Consider the following 24,685-nt stretch of genomic DNA (forward strand, 5'->3'; position numbering starts at 1 on the left):
TTATTTGGGAAATCTTAACTGATGCCGGGAAAGATTGAAGGTGGGAGAAGGGGACGACAGAGAATGAGATGGTTGGATGGCATCACCGACTCAGTGGACATGAGTTTGGGTAAACTCCGGGAGTTGGTGATGAACAGGGAGGCCTGGCCTGCTGCAGTCCACGGGGTCGCAAAAAGTCGGACACAACTGAGCGACTGAACTGAACTGAACTGAATGAGATACACAGACCAAGAATCAGAATAAAAAGGGCATGCTTAAGTTACAGCAAAGTATACTTCTGACCTAAAATATCACTATTTATCTTTGGCATGTGTGGACAAGGTAAGAGGAAAAAAAAATGGAAGATGAATCACTTAGACTACCCATTAGCAAAAATAAAGTCATATTTTCCAAGATCAGGAATGGTGTTACTGATTTCTCCAAATGACTGTGTTTATTTGACCACAGCTTGTCTGACCAACTAAACTGAAATTATCCCTACATATTGAGTTGTGGTGAGTACCTGAGAAAAACTGTAACAGAAAATGTGTATTTGCCACATAATGTTATCATGTATGGTCAGTTTTAAAGCATAGGAAAATATTCTAATGTTGTGGATTATAGAACAAGTAATTTATATTTAAAAAACTAAAAACAAATAAGTGATTATCATAAAATATTGAATTTGTTATTTAAATTAGCTCATTTAATTCTGCTAATTAGGATGGGCTATATGGATGATAACCTTACAGAAAAATGTGTGTACACTGAATTTCCAATTAAACTTCAACCTTCTGGTGTTTTTGTTTATTCTACTCTTGCCAAAATGTAGTTTTCTATATCTGAGATTTCTTAGAGATAAATAGCTTATAAAGTCGCAATGTGACAACTTATGGGTAAATAATGGTAAACATAGGCCACAAACTTTCCCCAAATAAGAAGAGTTGAAGTGGTTCAATTCATTTTTGCTTTCTGAGGGAAAATATGTAGCAAGGAGTTAAAACAGTAGAGTTAAGATATAATCAATAATGACTAACACTGAAACAGTGGCAGTCTTCTATATGTCCACTTGTACTAACAGAGACTTGATATACTGGATTTTTAATATCTATGTAAAGCTTTAAAATACTCATAACCATTATATAGCAGTAACTATCTATGACTGATATTCCTACTGACTTTATAATTTATTTAGTTGCCCTACTGTCTAAAACATTTCCTTTACTTTGGATATCTGATACAATTCATCCCATTTTTTACCAAGTTTAATTTTTCTATTAGATCCATTATATTACTATAATATGTAATTAATAATGTAATCCATAAATAAATTAACAAATGTACTGATTTGTCTCTTTAAATTGGTAGCAAATTAAAATCATAAGTCTTCGAAAAGAATGTCAAGTTTGTCACCAAATTAATGTGCGGCATCTTCAAGATGGATTTAATTTGTGCCACTTAATAACAACCTTTTCTGGATGTGTGACTGTCTCTTTCCACTGGCTCACTGCTTCAGTGTTATTACTGTCTTCACTTATCCAAATCTGTAAAGGAATAGTACAGTTATTTAACTTAACACAATAATAGTAACTGAGTTCATACAACTGATTATTCTCACTAATGAAAGACAACTGGAAGTTTGGGTTACCTATTTTCAACTAAACATATTTCCATTTTTCCAAAAGTTTGTCTCTTTGAAACTTAAATTTTAAAACACTTAACCTAGTCACTGAAGACTATTTTATATGACTCAATTCAATTTAAAAATTCAATGTGAGGTATTACAGAATCATTTCCTCCAAAACAGTTTTTAGTATCCTTTCTTAGGCAATTAACCTAGAAGCTCAACTTAAGACTGATCCCAACCACTTAAAAACATTTTTGTAAATACTAATTGAGACTAATTATAATTTAAATTGATTGGTGTGTGCTAAGTCGCTTCAGTCATATCCAATTCTTTGCAACCCTATGGATTGTAGCCCACCAGGCTCTTCTGTCCATGGGATTTTCCAGGCAAGAACACTGGAGTGGGTTGCCATGCCCTTCTCCAGGGGATCTTCCTGATACAGAGATTGAACCAACATCTCTGACATCTCCTGCACTGGCAGGCAGCTCCTTCACCACTAGTGCCACCTGGGAAGCTGCAAATTGATTGGTAAGGAATGTGTATTTTAAGTACCTTTATATTAAATAAAACTGTAATTTTAATTGAAATCTAATAAATCTAAATGAAATCATTCTTGATTCACAGTAAAAACTTTCAACGAACCTATCACTTATGTAACTTTAGATAACATATGTGAGTGAACTTGGGAAAACTGTAAAGCATTATGCAAATATAAGCTATCACATTATATGTTATGTATCATGGAGCAAGGTGAACAAGGAAACAAACTTGAATTCTCAACTCAGCTATAGCACTAACAAATGATGTTACTTTGGAGTTAACTTCTTTGAATCTCGGTTTCTAATTCTTTTAAATAAATTTAAGATAAATTGGAGCAGGTCACTTCAAAAGGTTTGTTTTTCAAACTTTTCTCTTTTAATTTCTTGGCCTGAAGAACTTTCCTTCAAATAAAATCATATAAAGAATCCCAATATATAAAACAGATAACAGGAAAGTGCTTTGGCTGATAGACGAGTGGGAGATCTTGATTCCACATGTGGCTACCAGACCAGGGTGGCTCCCCGAGGCTCCCAGAGGAGCCAGAGGGAATAGATAACCATCAGGAACCTTTCCACAGTTATTCTTAATTACACTCTCAACTGAGAAAGTGGAATCACCAAAAACATTATTCTGAAAATTATTTGTCAGGTAAATCTCCTATTCCATTCATACATGGTAGTTGAGACTTAATGATACAGGAAAACTTTACAGGTCCCATGACTTTCAAAGTATGCTAGTTATACTAATTCTTGAGTTCCAACTCTTTTCCAAATAAGAATAAATGAAGAACAACAAAAATGCAATATTTTTCACAAACATTTTAGGTAGAATATATGAAGTTAGTTAATATCAATCTTTGAAAATTCACATATAATTTGATGATTCATATAAAGTGCTAATAACATCTTGCTGTCAAATAGAAGCTTTTAAAACTAATAATACAGATTTTGGAATTTAAATGCGAGTCAAACAACTGTAATTAAGATAAAAAATAATATATGGCTAATATAATGTACCCAATAAAAGTAAAGAAAGAACTACAAAAGGAAACAAGTTCCATAGGACTGGCAAGTAAGCAAGTGTTATGCAGTCTTATAAAAATTACTAAGAATTTTAAAATAGGTTAATCCAGATAACAATATTGACTAAACAATATCACAACCACTCTTAAGATCAATGTTTTCTAGGAATTCAGACTTACCACAATGGAGCTAATAGCATACAAACATTAAAATGAACATGACACAATAAAGGAAGCCTTAAGAAATCTGATTCAAATACTTAAGAGTTTCCTCTTTCACAAGGAATGGGTCAAGGAGAGTATTGAAAAACTGATGTTTCCTACCATTTTTAAAGTTGAAAATCTCAGGGAAAAAAACTCATTTTAAAAATCCTGGTTGCTCACAAATTAAAACTACTTTTGTATTAAAGCCGAAAGTCTGACAAGATTTGATTTTTGCAGTAAATTTTTTTTCCTGCAAACTTTTTCACAGTAACTTTTTTTTTAGTTTTGCATTGAATTTAAATTTTGATGAAGAATTTCACTCTATTCAGCCTCAATTTTATCCTGTATTCCCTTTGTTAACCAACTGTTTAAATGCTACAAAAGTGCAAGGAAAGAATATGAGATAAAACTGACTACTAACCTGTCCCACAAAGTGTCTTCTTCCTACAGAGCTTCGACTATAAAGCTTAATGAGAAAAATAATTTCTTTTTCACTCTGTATAAGTGGAAAAATCATAGTCTCTCCCCACTTTACTCTTCCATTGGAGGCCTTCAGTAAGCGTGTCTTCTTCTTATAAATCAACTCTCCCGAGCTAAACATTGCCACTTTCACAAAAAAACCTAAAGAATAAGAAATTTTGATAAATAAAATTTTAAATGTCATATAGAGATATAATCCATATATTTGTCATAAAATAACAACAAGTACTTTTAAAGATCTGATGAATTACTGCCGTAAGAGAAAACTTCTCTAGTAAACTTTACAATTAGTATTGTAATTTACAAATAACTACTGTCACCTTAAATGAATCTAATCTTCCTCTACTGCCATTAAAGACTGGAATTGTCGGCATAAATAACAATCAGCAGTAAAAGAGTACACACTGAAAAGGATTATACAAAAGAGAAGTGCCAACTCTTTGGAGAGCTAAAGGAATTATTTCACCAATTTATATAAGTAAAATTATTTGCTTGAGACTCCAGAAGTTAAACACCTGCCCACTAGAGGAAATCTATTCTTTAAGTAAATTTGAGATGTAGAGCCTCCAGTAATGGTAAAATAGCTTATACAAACTAACCTCTCACAGATGATTATAAACTGGGGAAAATATTAAAAACAATTGTTCAAGACACTAAACACAGACCAGAAACAGAAAGAAACTACAGGGGTGTCACCTCTTAAAAGATGGGAAGCACACTAAGTAAAATTCGGGTTTATACACGTTCACCTAAGCCTGCCCCCCAATCTGACACACAGTGCTTACAGCTCAAGCAGAAAGTGCAGTCTGACTAATTTGAGAAGTGATGGTATAGAGATGGAGCTGCTAGACAACAAGAAAGTGAAGAGTTTCCAGAAAGGAGGCAGCCACAAAGTGAGACCCGAGGCTGACCAATATTTATAAAATGGAGATCACTGGTAATCCTGATTGCCATTAGCCTTTTTTATTAAAGGAAGACACATGTTCATGTAATAAACTGCATTGTTTTTTCCTTGTTTCCTAGACTTAACCTTATATAGTCCTGGTAATTTAACTTATTCTTCTAATGCCAAGTTGGACTTCACTTATTTTTTATGATTTTTCCATTTACCTACATAAATAATGGTAGTCTATAGCTATTCTTTGTGTACACTATCCTTTCTGTTTTGATATCAAGAATATGCTAACCTCAAAAACCTTCTTTTTCCATCTTTTTTTCATGCTGTGGAACAGCTCATATAGAAAAGGAATTATATGTTTCTTGAAAGTTTAGTAGAATCTACCAGTAAAATCATCTTGGCCTCTGCTTTTGTTAGAGGCAGCTCTTTAACTGCTTTTACATGGTTACAGTATTGTTCTACTCAGTTTCTTCCCTCTTCTGAAGTGAATTCCAACATTTTTTTTCTTAGAAAATCATTTATTTTATACAGCTATTCAAATGAACTGGTATCATTATAAATGGTGTTGTCTTATTTTTGAATCTCTTATGAACTTGAAATTATATCCTCTTCCTTGTTCATGTTTTCTTTTATTTTTTGCTTGATCCAGCTTTCTATAGGTTTATTTTAATATTCTTTCCAAAAGAACAATCTTTTGGTTTTATTAATTTTGTGGGGTTTTTGTTGTCTCCATATTTATCAACTCCAACTTTAGCTTTAATTTCTATTTCTACCTTCCTTTGTGTTTGCTGTTGTTTTCCTAGTTTCTTGAATTGTGTTCAACTGTATTAATTTTCAATCTTTGTAGTTACAGTGGGCATGATTGCTTCTGCCTACCTCCAGATATTTTCTTTTCTTCTACTAGGAATAAAGAACACTTTTACCCCCACTCTTAGCCCTTTAGGTAGGACTGACCTCAAACCTCCCACTCTAGGAGCAGTCATGTGAACCAGGGCTAGACAACCAAAATATCAGAACCTCTGAATATACTCAAAGGCACAAGGTGAGAAAGTGTTTTAAGGTTTGTGTTTTTTTCAAGATTTTCAAGGTGTGAGTTAGTTTTTTAAAATTAAGTTTCGAGTTAGCAGAATATCCAAAAAAGGGCATAGACGTAGAGAGAGGATACACCATCTAGGCTGGTGAAACATATCTGACAGTCCTCTGGACACACAACCTATATTAACTAACGAGATAAATAAAGAATAGCATCAAATGCAAGACGGTCACAACTGGATAAGAATCAAGAGAGCAGTGGGTAAACACAATGGCTAAAATTTGAAATCTAATAAAGTAATTTTAAGTTGAAAGGTAAGTATATAAGTTAAATAATAAAAGTAACTAAGATTATAATCTTCACTATAAGAAATGTAGGAAAAAATCTATCTGTTATAAATAGTTTCTGAAGATTTCATTTTAAACCACTTTGACATACTTACTCAAAGTTAGGGGTGTTGATGAACTTGGAAGGTACTGTGCCTCAAGAATTTGTAACTGAATTCTGCTATTCACTGCTTGAAAACAAGTCCCCAGTTCAAGTTCTGCATGGCAAACCTGCATATTAAAAAAGTGTTATTTGGCGATTAAGAATAAAGTTTGGGGATATTTCAAAATTCAAAAACAAAGAGCTAAAGCTAGACATTCCCAGGTGGCGCTAGTGGTAAAGAACCTGCCTGCCAATCTAGAAACGCGGGTTCAATCCCTGGGTTGGAAGATCCCCTGGAGGAAGGGATAGCAACCCACTCCAGTATTCTTGCCTGGAGAATCCCCTTGATAGAGGAGCCTGGCGGGCTATAGTCCATAGGGTCACACAGAGTTGGACACGGCTGAAATGACTCAGCATGCACACATGCTCTTTACTGTCATACAAAGCGAAGTGTTAAAAGAGAATGCTAAATGTCATGGAGTCTTTCAATATAAAGTACTTACTGACTTTCATAAATTCTGATAATGTAAGTTTCACATATATACTGAACCTTCAAAATCAGGGAGACCAAAGACATGCAAATTTAAAAAAATTAAATTCCTAAGCAGTTTAAGTAGAGAAAATGTCAGAGAAATAAACACCACAAGAGCACATTTTCAAAAGACTTAAATGTAGTCATTGGAATAATCTTTTCAAATGACTGAAATATGATAATATGATATATGAATATATGAAATATGATAAAAATGTTATACATGAAACACATCATTTGCTTTTCCAGTTGTAGAAATTAGAGGCAGTGCTATGAAAATCAGAAAACAAAGGATTACTACAATGAACAGATTTGTGGATTAAAAGTTGAATTACTATGCTAAATAGAAGTAAGCCAATGACGAAAATTGGCAAGAAGGAAGCTAGTGAAAGTGGTGAGGCAGTAAATAATAAGGAAAAGGTCAAAGAAAATCTGAGGCAAACAATAAAATGAAGGAAACTCAGAAAGGGGTAGAAGCTAAAATGTGCTCTTCAGTATTGCTGACTAAGAGCAGAAGAAAGTGAGTAATCTGCCTTACACAAGCGAACCTATTTACGTGGATTCCAGGGTGCTTGGAGTGAAAAATAAAAGAAACATAGTCAGCCAACACAAAAACATTACTGTTCACATGTTGAAAAGAGTAAATATAAGATTAAAGAAAGAACATAATGTTAACAGATCTCACTAGGGTCAGCATAGATAAACACAAAAGTCTTGGCTAGTGTTGATTCCAACAAAGCTACAGAACAGCTGATGGATACTTCATCAAGTGGTTTATATTTGATAATAACCCAGTATTCCCCAGTAACTGACACATGGATCAGTAAAAAAAAAAAAAAGAACCTTTTTATGTACATGCCATTGACTGAATCTTGGATAGTTTCTAAACATGATATTCTGTAATGGTCAAAATGGCCAAAATTGCTCATGCCTTAAGAAATCAAAAGATACAAAGTGAATCACTTAAAAGTTTAAAATCAACTGTTGAGGTCACTCCTTCTTGAAAAATCTAAAATGATGACAAAAGTTGTCTATTTGGCAATAATTGCTAAATTCTAATAAATAAAAGTGAATGTATTGCTCTTGCTTTTTAATAAGAATGGATTAATCTTTTTAGGTGGACTAATTCAGTAGCCATATATAAAATACCTTTGCTGATTAAAAGAACAAATGCTACTGTCTATTTAAAAGTTATTTATTGTTTACAAAACACAAAGGAAACCAGGATAACATTTTTTCATTCATTTTTTTCATTATGGTTTTGTACCCTTAATATAACAGATGAAAATACTGAAAGATGGTAAAACTTCTCTTAGAGTTACACACTGGTAGAGTTCATTCTCACAAAACACAGCAGCATTCAGCAGTGGGTTTACCATTTCTTACTTACCAAGGTTATTTCACAAATTCAATTTATACTCCAAGATATTAATTCAGATCATGAAAAACTATTCAAAGTGGTTTTCAACCTGACAATAACCAAAAACTTAAAATTCTAATCAATTAGTAGGTATATATTAAAAGCATTTTTAATGATCTCCATTCCTGAATAATGTATCATTTTTTAAAAGAAAAGAAAATCTTTTTTGTCCTTCCTGGAATGGCTGTTGAAAGTGAAAAGTTCAGCATAATTAGAGAAACCCCTTATCTGGTGATTTTTTAGAACATCTCCTTAGGGGGACAATACAGTGTTGATGAAAGATATGTTCACATATTGAGGTATATAGGGAAGACATTCCGGTTTATATATGAATTAACTTGACTTTTATACTGATTAAAATAGCCCATTTGTGGCCTATCAAGTATACATTGTATATCAGATTTAATTATTAAAGCAAAGGGTGCACTGATCACAAGTAAAGAATAGACATGTTAAAAATAAAGATTAAATGCCTCCTTTCCTGGGATGTCACTGTTGGTCCTCCTTCAATGATACGACTCCCTTCCCAGGAGCCAAGGCCATATCGACTTACTGTGCACATGCTCTTTTTTCTTTTTTTCAAACCCTAAAGGAATGTATCCCTGACTTGTTTGACGTTCTCTATTCTGATAAGATGTTAAAACAGTGCTGAAACCATGCTTCTTCTGAGCAATACCTCAGTTATCTGAGAGGCTGTCTTCCAGGCTATAGTCCTCAGTTTGGCTCAAATAACACTCATTTCTATCACAGACTGTTTATTGATTTTTTCATCAATGTGGTAAAATTAAGAGAGCTGGCTCTGGAATCAGAATGCCTCTGTTCAAATCCTGATTCCCCAACAAAAAGCTATATAAACTCAGGCAAATGCTTCAAGGTCTTGGTCTCCACAATAGGGGTAACAAGAGCAGCAAGCTCATTAAGTTCATTGTGAGCATTAAATCACTTAGGACCAAGTTAGTTATATGCGAAGTTTCTTCAAACGTCAGATATTAAATAATTCTTCAGGGAAACCTTGTCTCTTGCACACTATTCAACACAAAATTTGAGTTGTCAACTATTTGTTAAGGTCAAAAGCTCTGTGGTGAAGAAATTAATAACTCTACATGGAAGTTCTGCTGTTCATGATGTCACTGTGAAGGACAGATATGTAAGTGTGTCTCTTTCAATGTCACAATTAGAATATCAATTTTCTTCTTCAACACAGGAAACGAAGCATGTTATTCTTGCTTTTAGTCAATAATATGAACAGTAATATAAATTTACTGATCCAAGATAGCCCAAAAGCCCTTCCTTCAAACCATCAATCTTTGCATCCCTAGCACATGGCATACAAAATGTTTATTAAAAAAAAGTTTATAAAAGATCTCTGATATGCAAAATATAATTGTAGAAACTGTGCCATAATCATTCATTCTGATTCTCCAAGGCAGATTCAGATTATAATGTCTCAATTCCCCAGAAAATACATTTGCTGTATTATCTTCTGATACACTCTGCTGCTGCTGCTGCTGCTGCTGCATCGCTTCAGTCATGTCCGACTCTGTGTGACCCCACAGACGGCAGCCCACCAGGCTCCCCCGTCCCTGGGATTCTCCAGGCAAGAACACTAGAGTGGGTTGCCATTTCCTTCTCCAATGCATGAAAGTGAAAAGTGAAAGTGAAGTGGCTCAGTCGTGTCCGACTCTTCGCGACCCCATGGACTGCAGCCTACCAGACTCCTCCGTCCATGGGATTTTCCAGGCAAAAGTACTGGAGTGGGGTGTCATTGCCTTCTCCCTGATACACTCTACTAGTCTTTAAAGATTTAATCCATCAATTATCCATTTAAATAGTAATATGTGCCTTCTATAAAATATGGTTGCAGGTTATTGTCTACTAATCTAGTTAAGTGATAAACTCCTGTTACAGTGACAAAACAAATTTGCTATACTTTAACAGAAAATAGTAATCTAATTTAGCATGCCTTCATTCATCATTTGTTCTTTCCTATCAACCTACATACAAATATTCAATGCCAAGAATATGACAGGCTAAGGGTACAGTAAAATATGAAGGAAAAAGATGGAAGTTCAGGTCTTTATTTTCTTTTTAAAATAGTAACTTAAATAATTCTGAAAGTGAAGTGAAAGTTGCTCAGTCGTGTCTGACTCTTTGCAACCCCATGGACTATACAGTCCACAGAATTCTCCAGGTCAGACTACTGGAATGGGTAGGTAGCCTATCCCTTCTCCAGGGCATCTTCCCAACCCAGGAATCAAACTGGCGTGTCCTGCATTGAGGTGGATTCTTTACCAACTGAGCTACCAGGGAAGCCTAAATTATAGTAAATGCTATAAAGAAAACAGATTTGGTATGAAAATAGAAAATGAAAGATCAGGAATAACAAGATTTTTCAACTCTTCTTGATTATGGTAATCTTTCGTTCTTTATTTTTAATCCCTAATTTCACTTCAATTCAGTGGTTCTTAAGCAAAGCTATACATGAGAATCACCTGAGTAGCTTGAAAATTACAAATACCTCTGGCTCACTCCTCCCCAAATTCTGATTTAACAGTTTAAGTGTAGGCATGTTTAACAGCTCCCCATGTGGTTCTAATGTGCAGCCAGCTTAAGAACCACTTCAAGTCACCTTAAATAATTTTGAAAACAGGTAAAATATAACTCCTAAGTAAACTTAAAATCACATGTAAGTTTGACTTTAAAAAGGGTTATGACTGATTTCTATATGTTATCCTGACACAGAAGCTACATAATTAAATCATTAGGAATTTCTAGGCAACTTGAAGAGTGTTCAGCTGGTTAACTGAAAGAAGCAACTATTGGGCCTCAAAAAATCAATCAGCACTATAGATAATCACGTCCTTTACAAAAAAATACCAGCTGGAAGATCCTCCATTCTACTCAATTTATGGACAGATATAGTACCTACTCATGACTAAAACTTTCCTAATCTATTTCAAGGCAATCTCTCATTGAGTTTGGAGTTTATAATTCTTTCTTGCTTTTCCTATGTTATCAGCTACTTAAAAAAAAACAAAAAATAATTTTTTAAAATTATTCACTTTTAGGGTTATTATGTTGAAGTGCCCTGCTGTGTTTGGTCACTTCAGTCGTGTCCAACTATGCAACCCCACGGACCTCAGCCCACCAGGTTCCTCTCTCCACAGGATTCTCTAGACAAGAATACTGGTGGGTTGCCATGCCCTCCTCCAGTGGATCTTCCTGATCCAGGGATCAAACAAACCTGTCTCCTGTGTCTCCTGCACTGCATGTGGCTTCTTTACCACTAAGCCACTGGGAAAGCCCATTATTTTGAAGTATGAAACATAAATAAAACAGGTATTAGGAGAAGGTAAGCCTACTGTTACTTTTCAATGGAGAAAGAAAAGCAACTCTGTTAACATTTTATCAATTTCAAAAAAGTTAAATAATGACATAATTATTACTTTTTTACATTACATTTATGTTGTTATTGTTTGAGAGCCTTCCTAATCCTTCAGTATATTCTTGTGCTCAAATTATACTCCCCAAAAAATTCATCCAGTAAATAATTCTAAAAATGTGAAATACTTTGACATTACATATTATATCACTTACAGAAACTTTTGAAGGTGGTGATATGTCCAGAGAGTAATCCATTTCCTGTGTGCTAAGAGTTCTGAGTGACAGTGAGCATTCTCCAATGGTTTTCTTCCTGGGAGTTTGGGTTTGAATCTTAAATACAAGTCTCACAGTTTGTAGACTTTGGAGTTTAATAGAAAATACAAAAGTTTCCATAAATTCAATATTCTAAAATAAAAATATAAAACATGTAAATAGCATATTTTAAAAAGGGTCATATGCCAACACAATATAAGTAAAAATAACATTTTATAACCTAGGAAAGGCAAATTTAATATTTTTATAATAAAAAATTTTTAAATGAAAATGAGAATGGCCATGACCTGTTTTTCCAAAATTTATTCGAGATACTATTCGTCTTAGTTTCACAAATCCTTCTAATTACTTAGGAATTTAGTCAGTATTAACACCAAGTTCACCAGAATACAGCTTTTTTCCTTTTCGAAAATGAGGTTGTTCTCCATCTTTGGTTCTGGAGCATCATTCCTGCTGTTCACCACAGTTCTTCAACAGTTAATGACAGTACTTCAAGACTCTCATGCAAACTCTCTCTGTATGCAAAATCTAACTTGTTCACATTAAGAGACTTGAACTACTTCTTTAAAGGACCTAGTCTGTCTAATGCTCTTCCCATCTAATTTGGGATTCAATTTATCTTTACTCTTTTCAAAATGAGAACTGATCTCCTTGATAGAGAAGACAAGGCAAAATATGAGTTTCAAGTTCTACCTTCTCCAATAATCTTCCACTCCAGGCAGCAAGTGTTTTCCATGCACAGACTATTTTCAGATGTTCTTTTTATTTTTTAAAACCTTGGCTTACTGTGAACTAACATCTTCTTGACACTAGACTGCTTTGTAAACTGCTTTGATTGTAAACTTCCTTCTTCCCATCTTTAGTGAATCTTTTTGAAGGGGAGGTTTTTTTTGCCTTTAGATATCTGGGCAACTAACATCAATGTTTTAGATACTGTGCCCAAGTGTTCACTTTTATTACAATCACTTATATCTGTGTACAGAATTGTGTTTCTGAGAGTCTCCCAACCACCTGAGCTATCGTTTTCTTTGTCTCAAACCACAGATCACATCAATAACACAGTATATGTAAAATGTTTAATTTTTAAATTCATATGCAATGAGCTTATAAATGAAGTGTGCTGGTTTGCATTCTGTCATAATAGAGGACTCCTAAACAACTTGATAAATAATAAATTTTAAAATATTCCATGCAAGTTTTAATATGAGAACATTTCCCCCTAACTTTTCCCAAGTTGGCTTAGTTTCATTTGAAAATCAAAAAGTTTAATTTGGGAAATATTCATCTGTGAGTGTCAGGATTAAAACTAGAGTTAAGATTTATTTCCATCTAGACTTTCTACAATGCATATTTTAATGAAGTAAGATCCTAATATAACACATAAATTTTGGTTACTGCCTTTTCACTTATTAAGAACATTTTCCCAAGTCCTTAAAAACTCTTCCTAAGCATTATTTTCATGGCTGCCTAATATTCTATCACATGCTGTTATGGTTTGAATAGTGTCCCCCTGCTAAAAGTTATGTTGATGTCCTAACCTTCAGTAACTCAGAATGTGGCCTTATTTGGAAATAGGGTCATTGAAAATGTAATTTGTGAAGTTAAGGTTACAATGGATAGGTGGACCCCTAATCCAATATAACAGGCATCCTTGTAAGAAGATAGCCATGTGAACACATAGAGACACATGGAGGTGAAAGTCACGAGCTAGGTGAAAATGAAAGCCAATGGTTAGAATGAAGACAAAGAATGACAGGGACTGTTGGTCATCACCACAAGCTAGGAGAGAGGCATGTTAGAGATGGAACAGAGTCTCCTTCAGAGAAGCAACCAACATTGCTGGCACTTTGACTTCAGACTTCCTCCAAAACTGTAAGAGAGAAATATTTGTTGTTCTAAGCTACCTGGTTTGTAATACACCAACCATCAGTTCAGTTCAGTCACTCAGTTGTGTCTGACTCTTTGTGACCCCATGAACCACAGCACGCCAGGCCTCCCTGTCCATCAGCAACTCCCGGAGTCCACCCAAACCCATGTCCATTGAGTTGGTATGCCATTCAACCATCTCATCCTCTGTCATCCCCTTCTCCTCCTGACCTCAATCTTTCCCAGCATCAGGGTCTTTTCAAATGAGTCAGCTCTTCGCATCAGGTGGCCAAAGTATTGGAGTTTCAGCTTCATCATCAGTTCTTCCAATGAACACCCAGGACTGATCTCCTTCAGGATGGATTGGTTGGATCTCCTTGCAGTCCAAGGAATTCTCAAGAGTCTTCTCCAACACCACAGTTCAAAAGCATCAATTCTTCAGTGCTCAGCTTTCTTCACAGTCCAACTCTCACATCCATACATGACTACTGGAAAAACCATAGCCTTGACTAGATGGACCTTTGTTGGGAAAGTAATATCTCTGCTTTTTAATATGCTGTCTAGATTGTCTTAACTTTCCTTCCAAGGAGTAAGCGTCTTTTAATTTCATGGCTACAATCACCATCTGCAGTGATTTTGGAGCCTAGAAAAATAAAGTCAACCACTGTTTCCACTCTTTCCCCATCTATTTGCCATGAAGTGATGGGACCGGATGCCATGATCTTAGTTTTCTGTTTTAAGCCAACTTTTTCACTCTCCTTCACTTTCATCAAGAGGCTCTTTAGTTCTTCTTCACTTTCTGCCATAAGGGTGGTGTCATCTGCATATCTGAGGTTATTGATATTTCTCCAGAAATCTTGATTCCAGCTTGTGCTTCCTCCAGCCCAGCATTTCTCATGATGTACTCTGCATATAAGTTAAATAAGCAAGGTGACAATATACAGCCTTGATGTACTCCTTTTCCTATTTGGAACCCGTCTGTTGGTCCATGTCCAGTTCTAACTGTTGCTTCCTGACCTGCAAACAGGTTTCTCAAGAGGCAGGTCAGGTGGTCTGGTATTCCCATCTCTTTCAGAATTTCCCACAATTTATTTTGATCCACACAGTCAAAGGCTTTGGCATAGTCAATAAAGCAGAAATAGATGTTTTTCTGAAACTCTCTTGCTTTTTCAATGATCCAGCGGATGTTGGCAATTTGATCTCTGGTTCCTCTGCCTTTTCTAAAACCAGCTTGAACATCTGGAAGTTCACGGTTCACGTATTGCTGAAGCCTGGCTTGGAGAATTTTGAGCATCACTTTACTAGCGTGTGAGATAAGTGCAATTGTGCAGTAGTTTGAGCATTCTTTGGCATTGCCTTTCTTTGGGATTGGAATGAAAACTGACCTTTTCCAGCCCTGTGGCCACTGCTGAGTTTTCCAAATTTGCTGGCATATTGAGTGCAGCACTTTCACAGCATCATCTTTCAGGATTTGAAATAGCTCAACTGGAATTCCATCACCTCCACTAGGTTTGTTCATAGTGATGTTTCCTAAGGCCCACTTGACTTCATATTCCAAGATGTCTGGCTCTAGGTGAGTGTGAGTGATCACACCATCATGATTATCTGGGTCGTGAAGATCTTTTTTGTCAGTTCTTCTGTGTATTCTTGCCACCTCTTCTTAATATCTTCTACTTTTATTAGGTCCCTACCATTTCTGTCCTTTACTGAGCCCATCTTTGCATGAAATGTTCCCTTGGTATCTCTAATTTTCTTGAAGAGATCTCTAGTCTTTTCCATTCAATTGTTTTCCTCTATTTCTTTGCATTGATCGCTGAGGATGGCTTTCTTATCTCTCCTTGCTATTCTTTGGAACTCTGCATTCAAATGGGTATATCTTTCCTTTTCTCCTTTGCTTTTCACTTCCCTTCCTTTCACAGCTATTTGTAAGGCCTTCTCAGACAGCCAATTTGCTTTTTTGCATTTCTTTTTCTTGGGGATGGTCTTGATTCCTGTCTCCTGTATAATGTCACCAACCATAGGAAACTAATATACATGGTATACCATGAGTTTTCTCAGTCATTCTCCTATGGCAAACATTTAGATAGTCTCCAGCTTTCAGCCTATGAACAAAACTGCCAGGAATACTTTATATATATTTTGTTTGCATCTTAGATTATTTCCATGAAGTGATCCAAGTAGAAACACTATGTTAAAACCTGTAGATATTTGAAAGTTTTTTTGCTTTAAAAAAATTGTTTGTTGAGGTACAGTTGATTTACAATGTTGTGCTAGTTTCTGATGTACAGCAAAGTGATTCAGTTATATATATATATTCTTTTTCATATTCTTTTCCATTATGGTTCATTATAAAATATTGAATATAGGTCCCTATGCTATACAACAAGACCTTCTTGTTTATCTATTTTATATATAGTGTTTGTAGCTGTTGTTGTTGTTTAGTTGCTAAGTCGTTTCCAACTCTTTTGCAACCCCACGGACTATAGCCTGCCAGGCTCCTCTGTCCATGGAATTTTCCAGGCAGGAATACTGGAGTGGGTTGCCATTTCCTCCTCCTGAGCATCTTCCTGACCCAGAGATCAAACCTGCCTCTCTTGTGTCTCCTGAACTGGCAGGCAGATTCTTTACCACTGAGCCTGCTAACCCCAAACTCCTAATTCATCCCTCCCCAACCCATTTTCCCTTTGGTAATCAAAAATTTGTTTTCTGTCTGTGAGTCTGTTTCTGCTTTGTAAGTGAGTACATTTGTAACGTATTTTAGGTACCACATATGAGTGATATCATGATATTTATCTCTCTGACTTATTTCACTTAGTATAACCTTATTTTAAGGTTTTAACGTATATTGTCAAAATAATTGCCAAAATAATTTTATAGGCTAGAGTGCTCATGAAACTTTCCTAATTTTAATAAGCAAAAAAAGTAAAGAAAGAGAAAGCAATATGTAATTTAATTTGTATATCTGTGAATACTAGTGAGTGTAAATTTCTTCATGCTTATTAGTCATCTGAATTACTTTATTTTTAAATGACATATTCTTATAGAAGATAAGTTTCATTTGTATGGAAAAACAGTAACCTTTCAATCCATATCACAAGACAGAAATACAGATATATTTAAATTGAAACCTAGGATTATAAAACAAATTCAGGATCATAAGTCTTCCAGTTATGATCATGGAAAGTATTTAAAAGAAATTAACCACAATCATGCAATTATTTATCAAAGTCAACTGGGATAGGGGGAGAGAGGATGAGAATAAGACACTTACTTTCCTTACATACAAGAAAAGTAAATATTATCATCAGATATTACTCATAAATATTTTAGTGATTAAGATTTTCTTTTTAAAATGCATCTTATATTGGACAATGAAATACTAAGTATTTCTGAGGCTCAAAATTCTTTAAAAAAGCAAGGCATACATAATCTGTAGTTTCCCCAAAATAAAACATTTTCGTATTATAATTCTTTACATAGGTTAAAGTGACAAACATGAGGAAAACATAAAAAGATACTGAAACACAAACACTTACATTAGAGCCTTCCTTGACTGAAGATTTGAAATGCACTGGTTTGGGCAATGTTAGTATTCCTTTTACAGAAATAGTAGGAGTATCTCCATACCTAGAGGGCCAACTTAAATCTCTGCACTAAAAAAAAAATACAGTTTGAGTTTTACAAAGGACTCTGACAATATAAATATTTGATACATTTCTTGAGTTAATGACAAATAAAACTATAAAAGTAGACTTTAATCTACTGAGATCTTTTGTTTCATCTCCATTAAAATAATCTGACAATGTTCTACACACCATATCAATTTTCCTCTTGAGGAAAATATGTTCTAATCATATCTAAAGATTTATTTTCTTTAGATTCTTTATTAAACACTATTTTATGCAAAATACTATAGAACCCTAAATTCCAAAGAAGATATTGACCCATTCTCCTGAAGATAGCAACAGTAGATGCTTATAATTTACACACCTAATTATTCAGTTTTGTAAGAAAAGTTGATATTAGCTACACTAACTTACCTGTAAAACTGTGATCCAGATCTGTTCTACTGAAGAATTATAAAACACTTTCACATTTAATCTCCCCCAGTCTCTTTCATCTCCTGATAGAGTAATTGTGTCTGAATTGTAAATGGACAAAAAGGTTTCAATTACTATGCAGTCCTTCCAATCCAACTGAGCTTTGCACTGTGTTCAGTCACCTAGTCATGTCCAACTCTTTGGGACCCCCGGGACTGTAGCCCTCCAGGATCTACTGTCCATGAGATTTTCCAGCCAAGAATACTGGAGTGGGTTGCCATTTCCTCCTCCAGGGGATCTTCCTGACCCAGGGATCGAACCTGCCTCTCTTGCATCTCCTGCACTGGCAGGCAGATTCTTTACTACTGTGCTACCTGGGAAGCCCAACTGAACTTTGATACAATCCAATTTTAAGAGCACAACTAAAAAATGCTATAATTATTTTTTTAAGTTGTCAGTTTATTAAGATAAAAATCATACTTCAATGCCTTTACTGAAGTGCTGGTAGAAGACATACTATAAAAAAAATAACTGGCTTAAAATCTAAACCCAATTATAACCTGAAGAATTTAAGTTAAAACTAAGAAGCCTTTCCCAAATAACACTGATACGGTTTTAAAACTGTATGCTTCTAGAAATTCCCTCACTAATACACTTTAAAACAAACAAATGATATTTAATTTTTAAAATGCCTTTATGCCTGAACATTAAAAAATACATCATCTGATCTGAGTATTCATATGCAGATAACACTGTCAATATGGCTAAAATCATCTAAACTTTTCTTAAAACCTTATCATAAATATATTCAAATTACTATTGGGTAGAAATAATTCCCTTAAGGATATAAAGTAGAATGATTTATTCCTTACCCAGGCTTCTGTTACTCCCCTGAGAATTTTTCCTCGAAGAAGAACTACTAGGCACACTGGACAATGAATCATGTCTCTAAAGATAAAATTCATTTTTAGTTAGATATTGCATATCAGATGTTAAGGATTCTGAAACTTATGCCTTAGCACCCACTCTAGTATCAAACTGAGTGCTAACCATTCTGACAGTGTTACCACTCAGAATTTTCCACTTTTAGACAGGGAAGAGGGAAAAAGTTTTCTCTATATGTGTTAATCAGGAAAATCTTAAATCCCTTACTAGGAATACATGGCAAAGGCTTTGCTGTTTTTGGTTTGGTTTTGTAATAAAGAGGAAGAGATTACTGTTTATATTTCATACTTGGAAGTACTAATAAAAGTCAGACTATATTAATAACTGGAAGTGCCCTATTACCAAAAAACCTATAAAGCAGTAGTTATCAAAGCACTGCTGTCCCCTGGGCCAGCAGTTATCAGCATCACCTGGGAACCTGGTAGAAATACAAACTCGGGCCCCAGTGCAGAGCTATTGAATCAAAACTTCTGGTGGTGAGGCTTGGCAATCTGTATTTTAACAAGTTCTTCTAACAATTCTGATGCACATTAAAAACAAACTGGTGCTATAAAGAATTAATTCTGCAAAAAATTAACTCAATTGAGGATGATTAAGAATATATTTCCATTTTAACATATGCATATACATTCACACAGAAAAAGGCCCACAAGTATGTATTTTCAAAATTCTCAATTCTATTTCAAAAATAGAACAGTGTTAATATTAATAAAGTTCTATATCTCAACAGAAATACTAATATTTACTAACTAGGTAGTTATATTCAATAAGGAAAATTAAATAATAAGCATTTTTAAGTATACCATTTTAAATTCTAACTGCCTCAAGACTGCCTCAGTGCATACCATGAGAGAAGGAAACTTCTACTTTTTTAAAAAAGAAAGAAAAACTACTGTCTTTTAGTGTTCAACTGAAAGCTTCCTGAAATAATACACGTGGGAAATGCCAAGTATTTATTCTTTAAATATTAGAATAGAAATGTCTACAAAAGATACATAACATGTTGTTCCTAATGAAACATATATGAATTTTACCATGAAAATAAATGACTGCTTATAATTAAATTTATCTAAATTATTTACCTGAATGAACTGCTGAGATGAACTTGTAAGATCAAACATAGACTTGCTTAGCCCAGGGGGACTGGGAAGTCTGTTGGTCCTTAAGTCACAAACTACAAAGGGACATGAGAAAATTACTTATTTTTATAGTAAAGAAGAAGAAACACTGGCAGTCTACTTAATTACCATGAACTAAATCTCTACAGAAAAAATAGCATAAATATGTGATGGTGTAGTTGCTAGGTCATGTCTGACACCTGTGACGCCATGGATTGTAGCCCACCAGGCTCCTCTGTCCACGGGATTTCCCAGGCAAGAATATTGGAGTGGACTGCCATTTCCTTCTCCAGGGGATCTTCCCAACCCAGGAATCAAACCCAAACCCACGTCTCCTGCATGCAGACAGATTCTTTAACGCTGAGCCACGAGGCAAGCATAATATATGCAAATCTACTTAAGAGACAAAGCCTTCCAATGAAGATAAAAAAGTTGTTTTTCAATTATTTCACTTTTGTTTGAAACAGAAACCAACACAAATCAAACAACACATTTTCACAACCACATCAAATATCAACCAGGATGTAAGTCATCTGTACTAAAAGCAATTCAACTATTTAATGAGCACTTATTATATTAAAAATATCAATATTGAATTCCATGTACTGTTATATTTCTAGTCTGTATTTCTAGTGTCCTTTCTAAACTATAAGATCCTTGAAGAATGAAACTCTGAATAATAATGGTATAGCCTAGCACAGTGCTAAAATAAACATCTAAATAAATACTTCTACTTTATTTTCAGTACCTCACCCTGAATTTAGTGGTTGAGAGAGCTATATAGTTTTTTTTGAAAAACACTGAAAATTTTGTGAATCGGATATGTATAAGATAGTCCATAATTGATACAGTCTCAAATATTAAACTAAAAAGTCTGGTAATCACTTAGGCATTTTTTATTTTTTTGTTTACATTTCTAATCTCATCATTAGTTTCCAATTTCTCATTTTCACTGAGTAGAACAGAAAATAAATACAGTTAGTAAATTCTTGTTGTAGATATGAACAGACAGATGTTATATAAAATATGTACAAAATCTAAAAATTTCTTTAAAAATAGGACAAACAAAATGGAACTTAGAACTACCAATATACAGACTCATTAGTCTTTCAATTTTTACATTAGATATAAACCATAGAGAAGTTATGATGTGATTTAATCATATCACTTCTGAAGTCAGCTTTTCTCTTTATTTTTAAATTGTTTTTCATTTCATTTCATTCATTAAATTGTTTTTCGTCATAAGATTTAATCATTTCTTTCAGAATCTTAGATTTAATTTGATTTTTACATTTGTTAAAGAGGAAAAACAAAATTTTTTTCATACCTGATCCATATAGTCTTGTTGCTTCAGAACGAGGAGGAAAGCGCCGACTCAAATCAGGTGACACATGCTGGTACTTATAGAATGGGTTATATACATCATAGCTGGGTCCATGCTGGGCTGAACTGGAAAGTTCTGCCTTTCTATCTCCAAAAGATGCTCTGGCAGATCCTGAAAGCAAGTGTTTCTAAAATTTTACAACATCCTTTTCTTGGAATTATTAGCTAACAACTGGTGCACCCAAGGCAAAGGGGAAAAAAACTTACTAACCTATAACAAAACAATATAAATACAATATGTAATTTCACTTGATATAAAGGTCAGAAGCAGAAAAAAACTAAGCCACAATATTTAGGGATATGTGCTTAGGTGGTAAAAAGTAAAAACAACAAGAAGGTATGATTGTAACAACTGATATTTTGATTAAAGTGACTGAAAAGGGGGAAGATGGAAGCTTTTGCTTTGCTGGTAATACTCTCTTTCTTTACTTGAGTGGTGACCATACATCCATTTTACTTTTATATTTTAGATACATCTATTTTACTTTATAATAAATCACAAATCATTTCTGTTTTGTTCCTTTTGTCTATGTATATTATATCTCACAATTTTAAAAGGGTAAAACAATAGATCAAATTCCTTTCAAAGTTAAGACTCACATTAGAATTAATATAGAGACATAAAATAAAATTTTTAAATGTTTAAATCACCATCTTTTAATTATTTTTATCCTATCTAAAATAGAAACCACAGTATAAACAAATATTTTCTGAATTAAGCTGAACAATGAAACAGGTGGCTTCACACTGAGTTCAGAAAAGAAAAATAACATATTTGGTTTTGAAGTGAGATCTTATCCTCGTACTCTGGTTCAAATAACTGTGTACAATTCAAGCCCTATACATAGACAGAGGGGTGCCAAGAGGGAGGTGTGATCTCAGAGAGCCTTATAAGAAGCCTGTAAACCTTATAAGCCAACAGTTAAATCATTCAGCACATAAGCACTACTACAAAAGTCTTTTTATGGTATCAAGAGCAGCACTGTCAACAGGAGTAGCATAAAGATGACTCTCTACCTTTATACTCTATCCCTAAAAATGAATATTCTTATTTCATTTTTCCTTTATAAGTAAGTCAATGAAGAATTTCAATTTTCCTCTTAAAAAGATATATTTAAAGTTCAAGATTAATAACTCTCAATTTATAGAACCACAGTGCTATAGAACTAAATGTAAAGTAGCACAATTGCTTATACCTCTCAAAAGCCCAATTAAAAATTTCAGAATTTATTCAAATGTATTCTCTTAATGGATAGGTAGATAGACATGTCATAAAGAAAATATAGTAAAATATTAATAATCAATCTCTGTTATCCAAGCAGTAAGCTGCAGTTAAAATCAGATCCAACAGCAAGTATGCAACGCAAGATAACAAATGTCAAATATCTGAAACATGATTTTAGTCATTATTGATAGTGGTGTACCCTATCTTCTCAAAATCTCTGTATCAGCCCATCACTCACACATTCATACATATGTACAAGAGATACGTATTTGATTTCTATAATTAGGCACCAAAAATGCTTTATTGACTCATTAAATAAAGTAATCTTCTCTCCAATATGCTAAAAATCAGATGGATTTATCACATCTTCATTGAGCCTATAATTTCAGTATAAACCAATTTCTCACTCATCCAACTCAAAAAGTAATGTTTTCTAGTGATACAAAGAAAAAAAAAAACACAAAAGAAAAACTATCACATACTGTCAGGCAGTTATTTCTTACTTAGCTTCTGATAATGAAAATAATACATAAAATATCCTATATGTCTAAGAATAGAGAATTTATTAAATAAAGTTTATAGTACTTCAATATGATTTATCCTTTACTATTGAGCCATTAAAATTTTCATGATATATGATACAAATAAAACAGACTACAAGGCCATTTATATGGTTTACTCCCAATGCTGTTAACAAGTACAAGAGAAAGATCAATTGATCAGGGTATACTGTGAATCAGAACTTTTAGAAACTGTTTTGGAGAGACACTGCTGATATGTGCAAAGCAGGGTATTAAAGCTGATATGTGCTAAGCCAGGCTCAAGGTTCATCTTTCCTTGCTTCTTTTTTAAAAATTATCACTTCTGCCAGACCCAACTCTCCTGTGTATGCATGGTGTTGTCGCTTCAGTCATGTTCAGAACTTTGTGACCCTGTGGACTGTAGCCCGCCAAGTTCCTCTGTCCACGGGATTCTCCAGCCAAGAATACTGGAGTGGGTTGTCATGCTCTCCTCCAGGGCATTTTCCCAACTCAGGGATCAAACCTGCGTCTCTTAGGTCACCTGCATTAGGCAGTCAGGTTCTTGACCACTAACACCACCTGGGAAGTCCAACTCTCCTGTTCAGTTCAGTTCAGTCGCTCAGTCATGTCCGACTCTTTGCGACCCCATGAATCACAGCACACCAGGACTCCCTGTCCATCACCAACTCCCAGAGTTTACTCAAACTCATGTGCATTGAGTCGGTGATGCCACCCAGCCATCTCATTCTCTGTCGTCCCCTTCTCCTCCTGCCCCCGATCCCTCCCAGCATCAGGGTCTTTTCCAATGAGTCAACTCTTTGCATGAGGTGGCCAAAGTATTGGAGTTTCAGCTTCAGCATCAGTCCTGCCAATGAACACCCAGGACTGATCTCCTTTAGGATGGACTGGTTGGATCTCCCTGCAGTCCAAGGGACTCTCTCAAGAGTCTTCTCCAACACCACAGTTCAAAAGCATCAATTTTTTGGTGCTCAGCTTTCTTCACAGTCCAATTCTCACATCCATACATGACCACTGGAAAAACCATAGCCTTGACTAGACAGACCTTTGTTGGCAAAGTAATGTCCCTTCATTTTAATATGCTATTTAGGTTGGTCATAACTTTCCTTCCAAGGAGTAAGTGTCTTTTAATTTCATGGCTGCAATCACCATCTGCAGTGATTTTGGAGCCCCCCAAAATAAAGTCTGACACTGTTTCCACTGTTTCCCCATCTCTTTCCCATGAAGTGATGGGACCAGATGCACTGTAGATAACTATAATAACCAACCAAAAAAACAAACAAAATACCCTGAAGGCACTAGAGAGTGAAAAAAAAGTAGGAAGGATTCTGAACAGTACTTTAGGAAAAAGGGGAATGGCCACCTGTATTTAATGACTTTTAGCCTTTGGGCAGACCAAAACTGGCACTATATGGCGGGGCACATAAAATTCCAGTAGAAAATCCAGTCTTTCTGGCCTGAAGAACATAGGGCAGAGTACAGAGCAACCACAGCTGCTAGAAATAAGGTGGGAATCTTGGAAAGGAGAAAACCCCAAATTCTGTGATTAAAAGTCTGCTCAAATATCTGGCTGATCCCTGAACCACACATGTGTGTACAGACTCCCAATAAGGATTAAAAAAAAAATACTAAGCTCAGATAGCAGCTGCCACCAAAGGCACAGAATCTGCCACACAGTACAACCAGGTTAATTGCCTGCTAAAGTTAAGGAAGGAGGAAGGAAAGGAGGAAGGGAAGGAAGGGGAAAAA

The 24,685-nt window shown here is 34.8% G+C and overlaps 1 protein-coding gene across 2 annotated transcripts in view; it reads right to left on the reverse strand.

Moving 5' to 3' along the window:
• Positions 1-604: 604 nt before the first annotated feature.
• The window catches only part of TC2N (tandem C2 domains, nuclear), a 70,535-nt gene continuing 46,454 nt past the window's right edge, over positions 605-24,685 (reverse strand). For both annotated transcript variants that reach the window (XM_043921529.1, XM_043921528.1), the window contains exons 4-12: positions 21,117-21,284; positions 19,754-19,845; positions 18,599-18,674; positions 17,727-17,827; positions 17,223-17,339; positions 11,761-11,952; positions 6,225-6,339; positions 3,793-3,992; positions 605-1,523 (exon numbers count right to left, since the gene is read on the reverse strand). In XM_043921529.1, coding sequence (XP_043777464.1) covers positions 1,413-1,523; positions 3,793-3,992; positions 6,225-6,339; positions 11,761-11,952; positions 17,223-17,339; positions 17,727-17,827; positions 18,599-18,674; positions 19,754-19,845; positions 21,117-21,284 — 1,172 coding nt within the window. In that variant the 3' untranslated portion in view covers positions 605-1,412. The remainder of the gene's footprint in view (positions 1,524-3,792; positions 3,993-6,224; positions 6,340-11,760; positions 11,953-17,222; positions 17,340-17,726; positions 17,828-18,598; positions 18,675-19,753; positions 19,846-21,116; positions 21,285-24,685) is intronic.

The sequence above is a fragment of the Cervus elaphus genome, chromosome 13, assembly GCF_910594005.1.
Source record: "Cervus elaphus chromosome 13, mCerEla1.1, whole genome shotgun sequence".
NCBI lineage: Eukaryota > Metazoa > Chordata > Mammalia > Artiodactyla > Cervidae > Cervus > Cervus elaphus.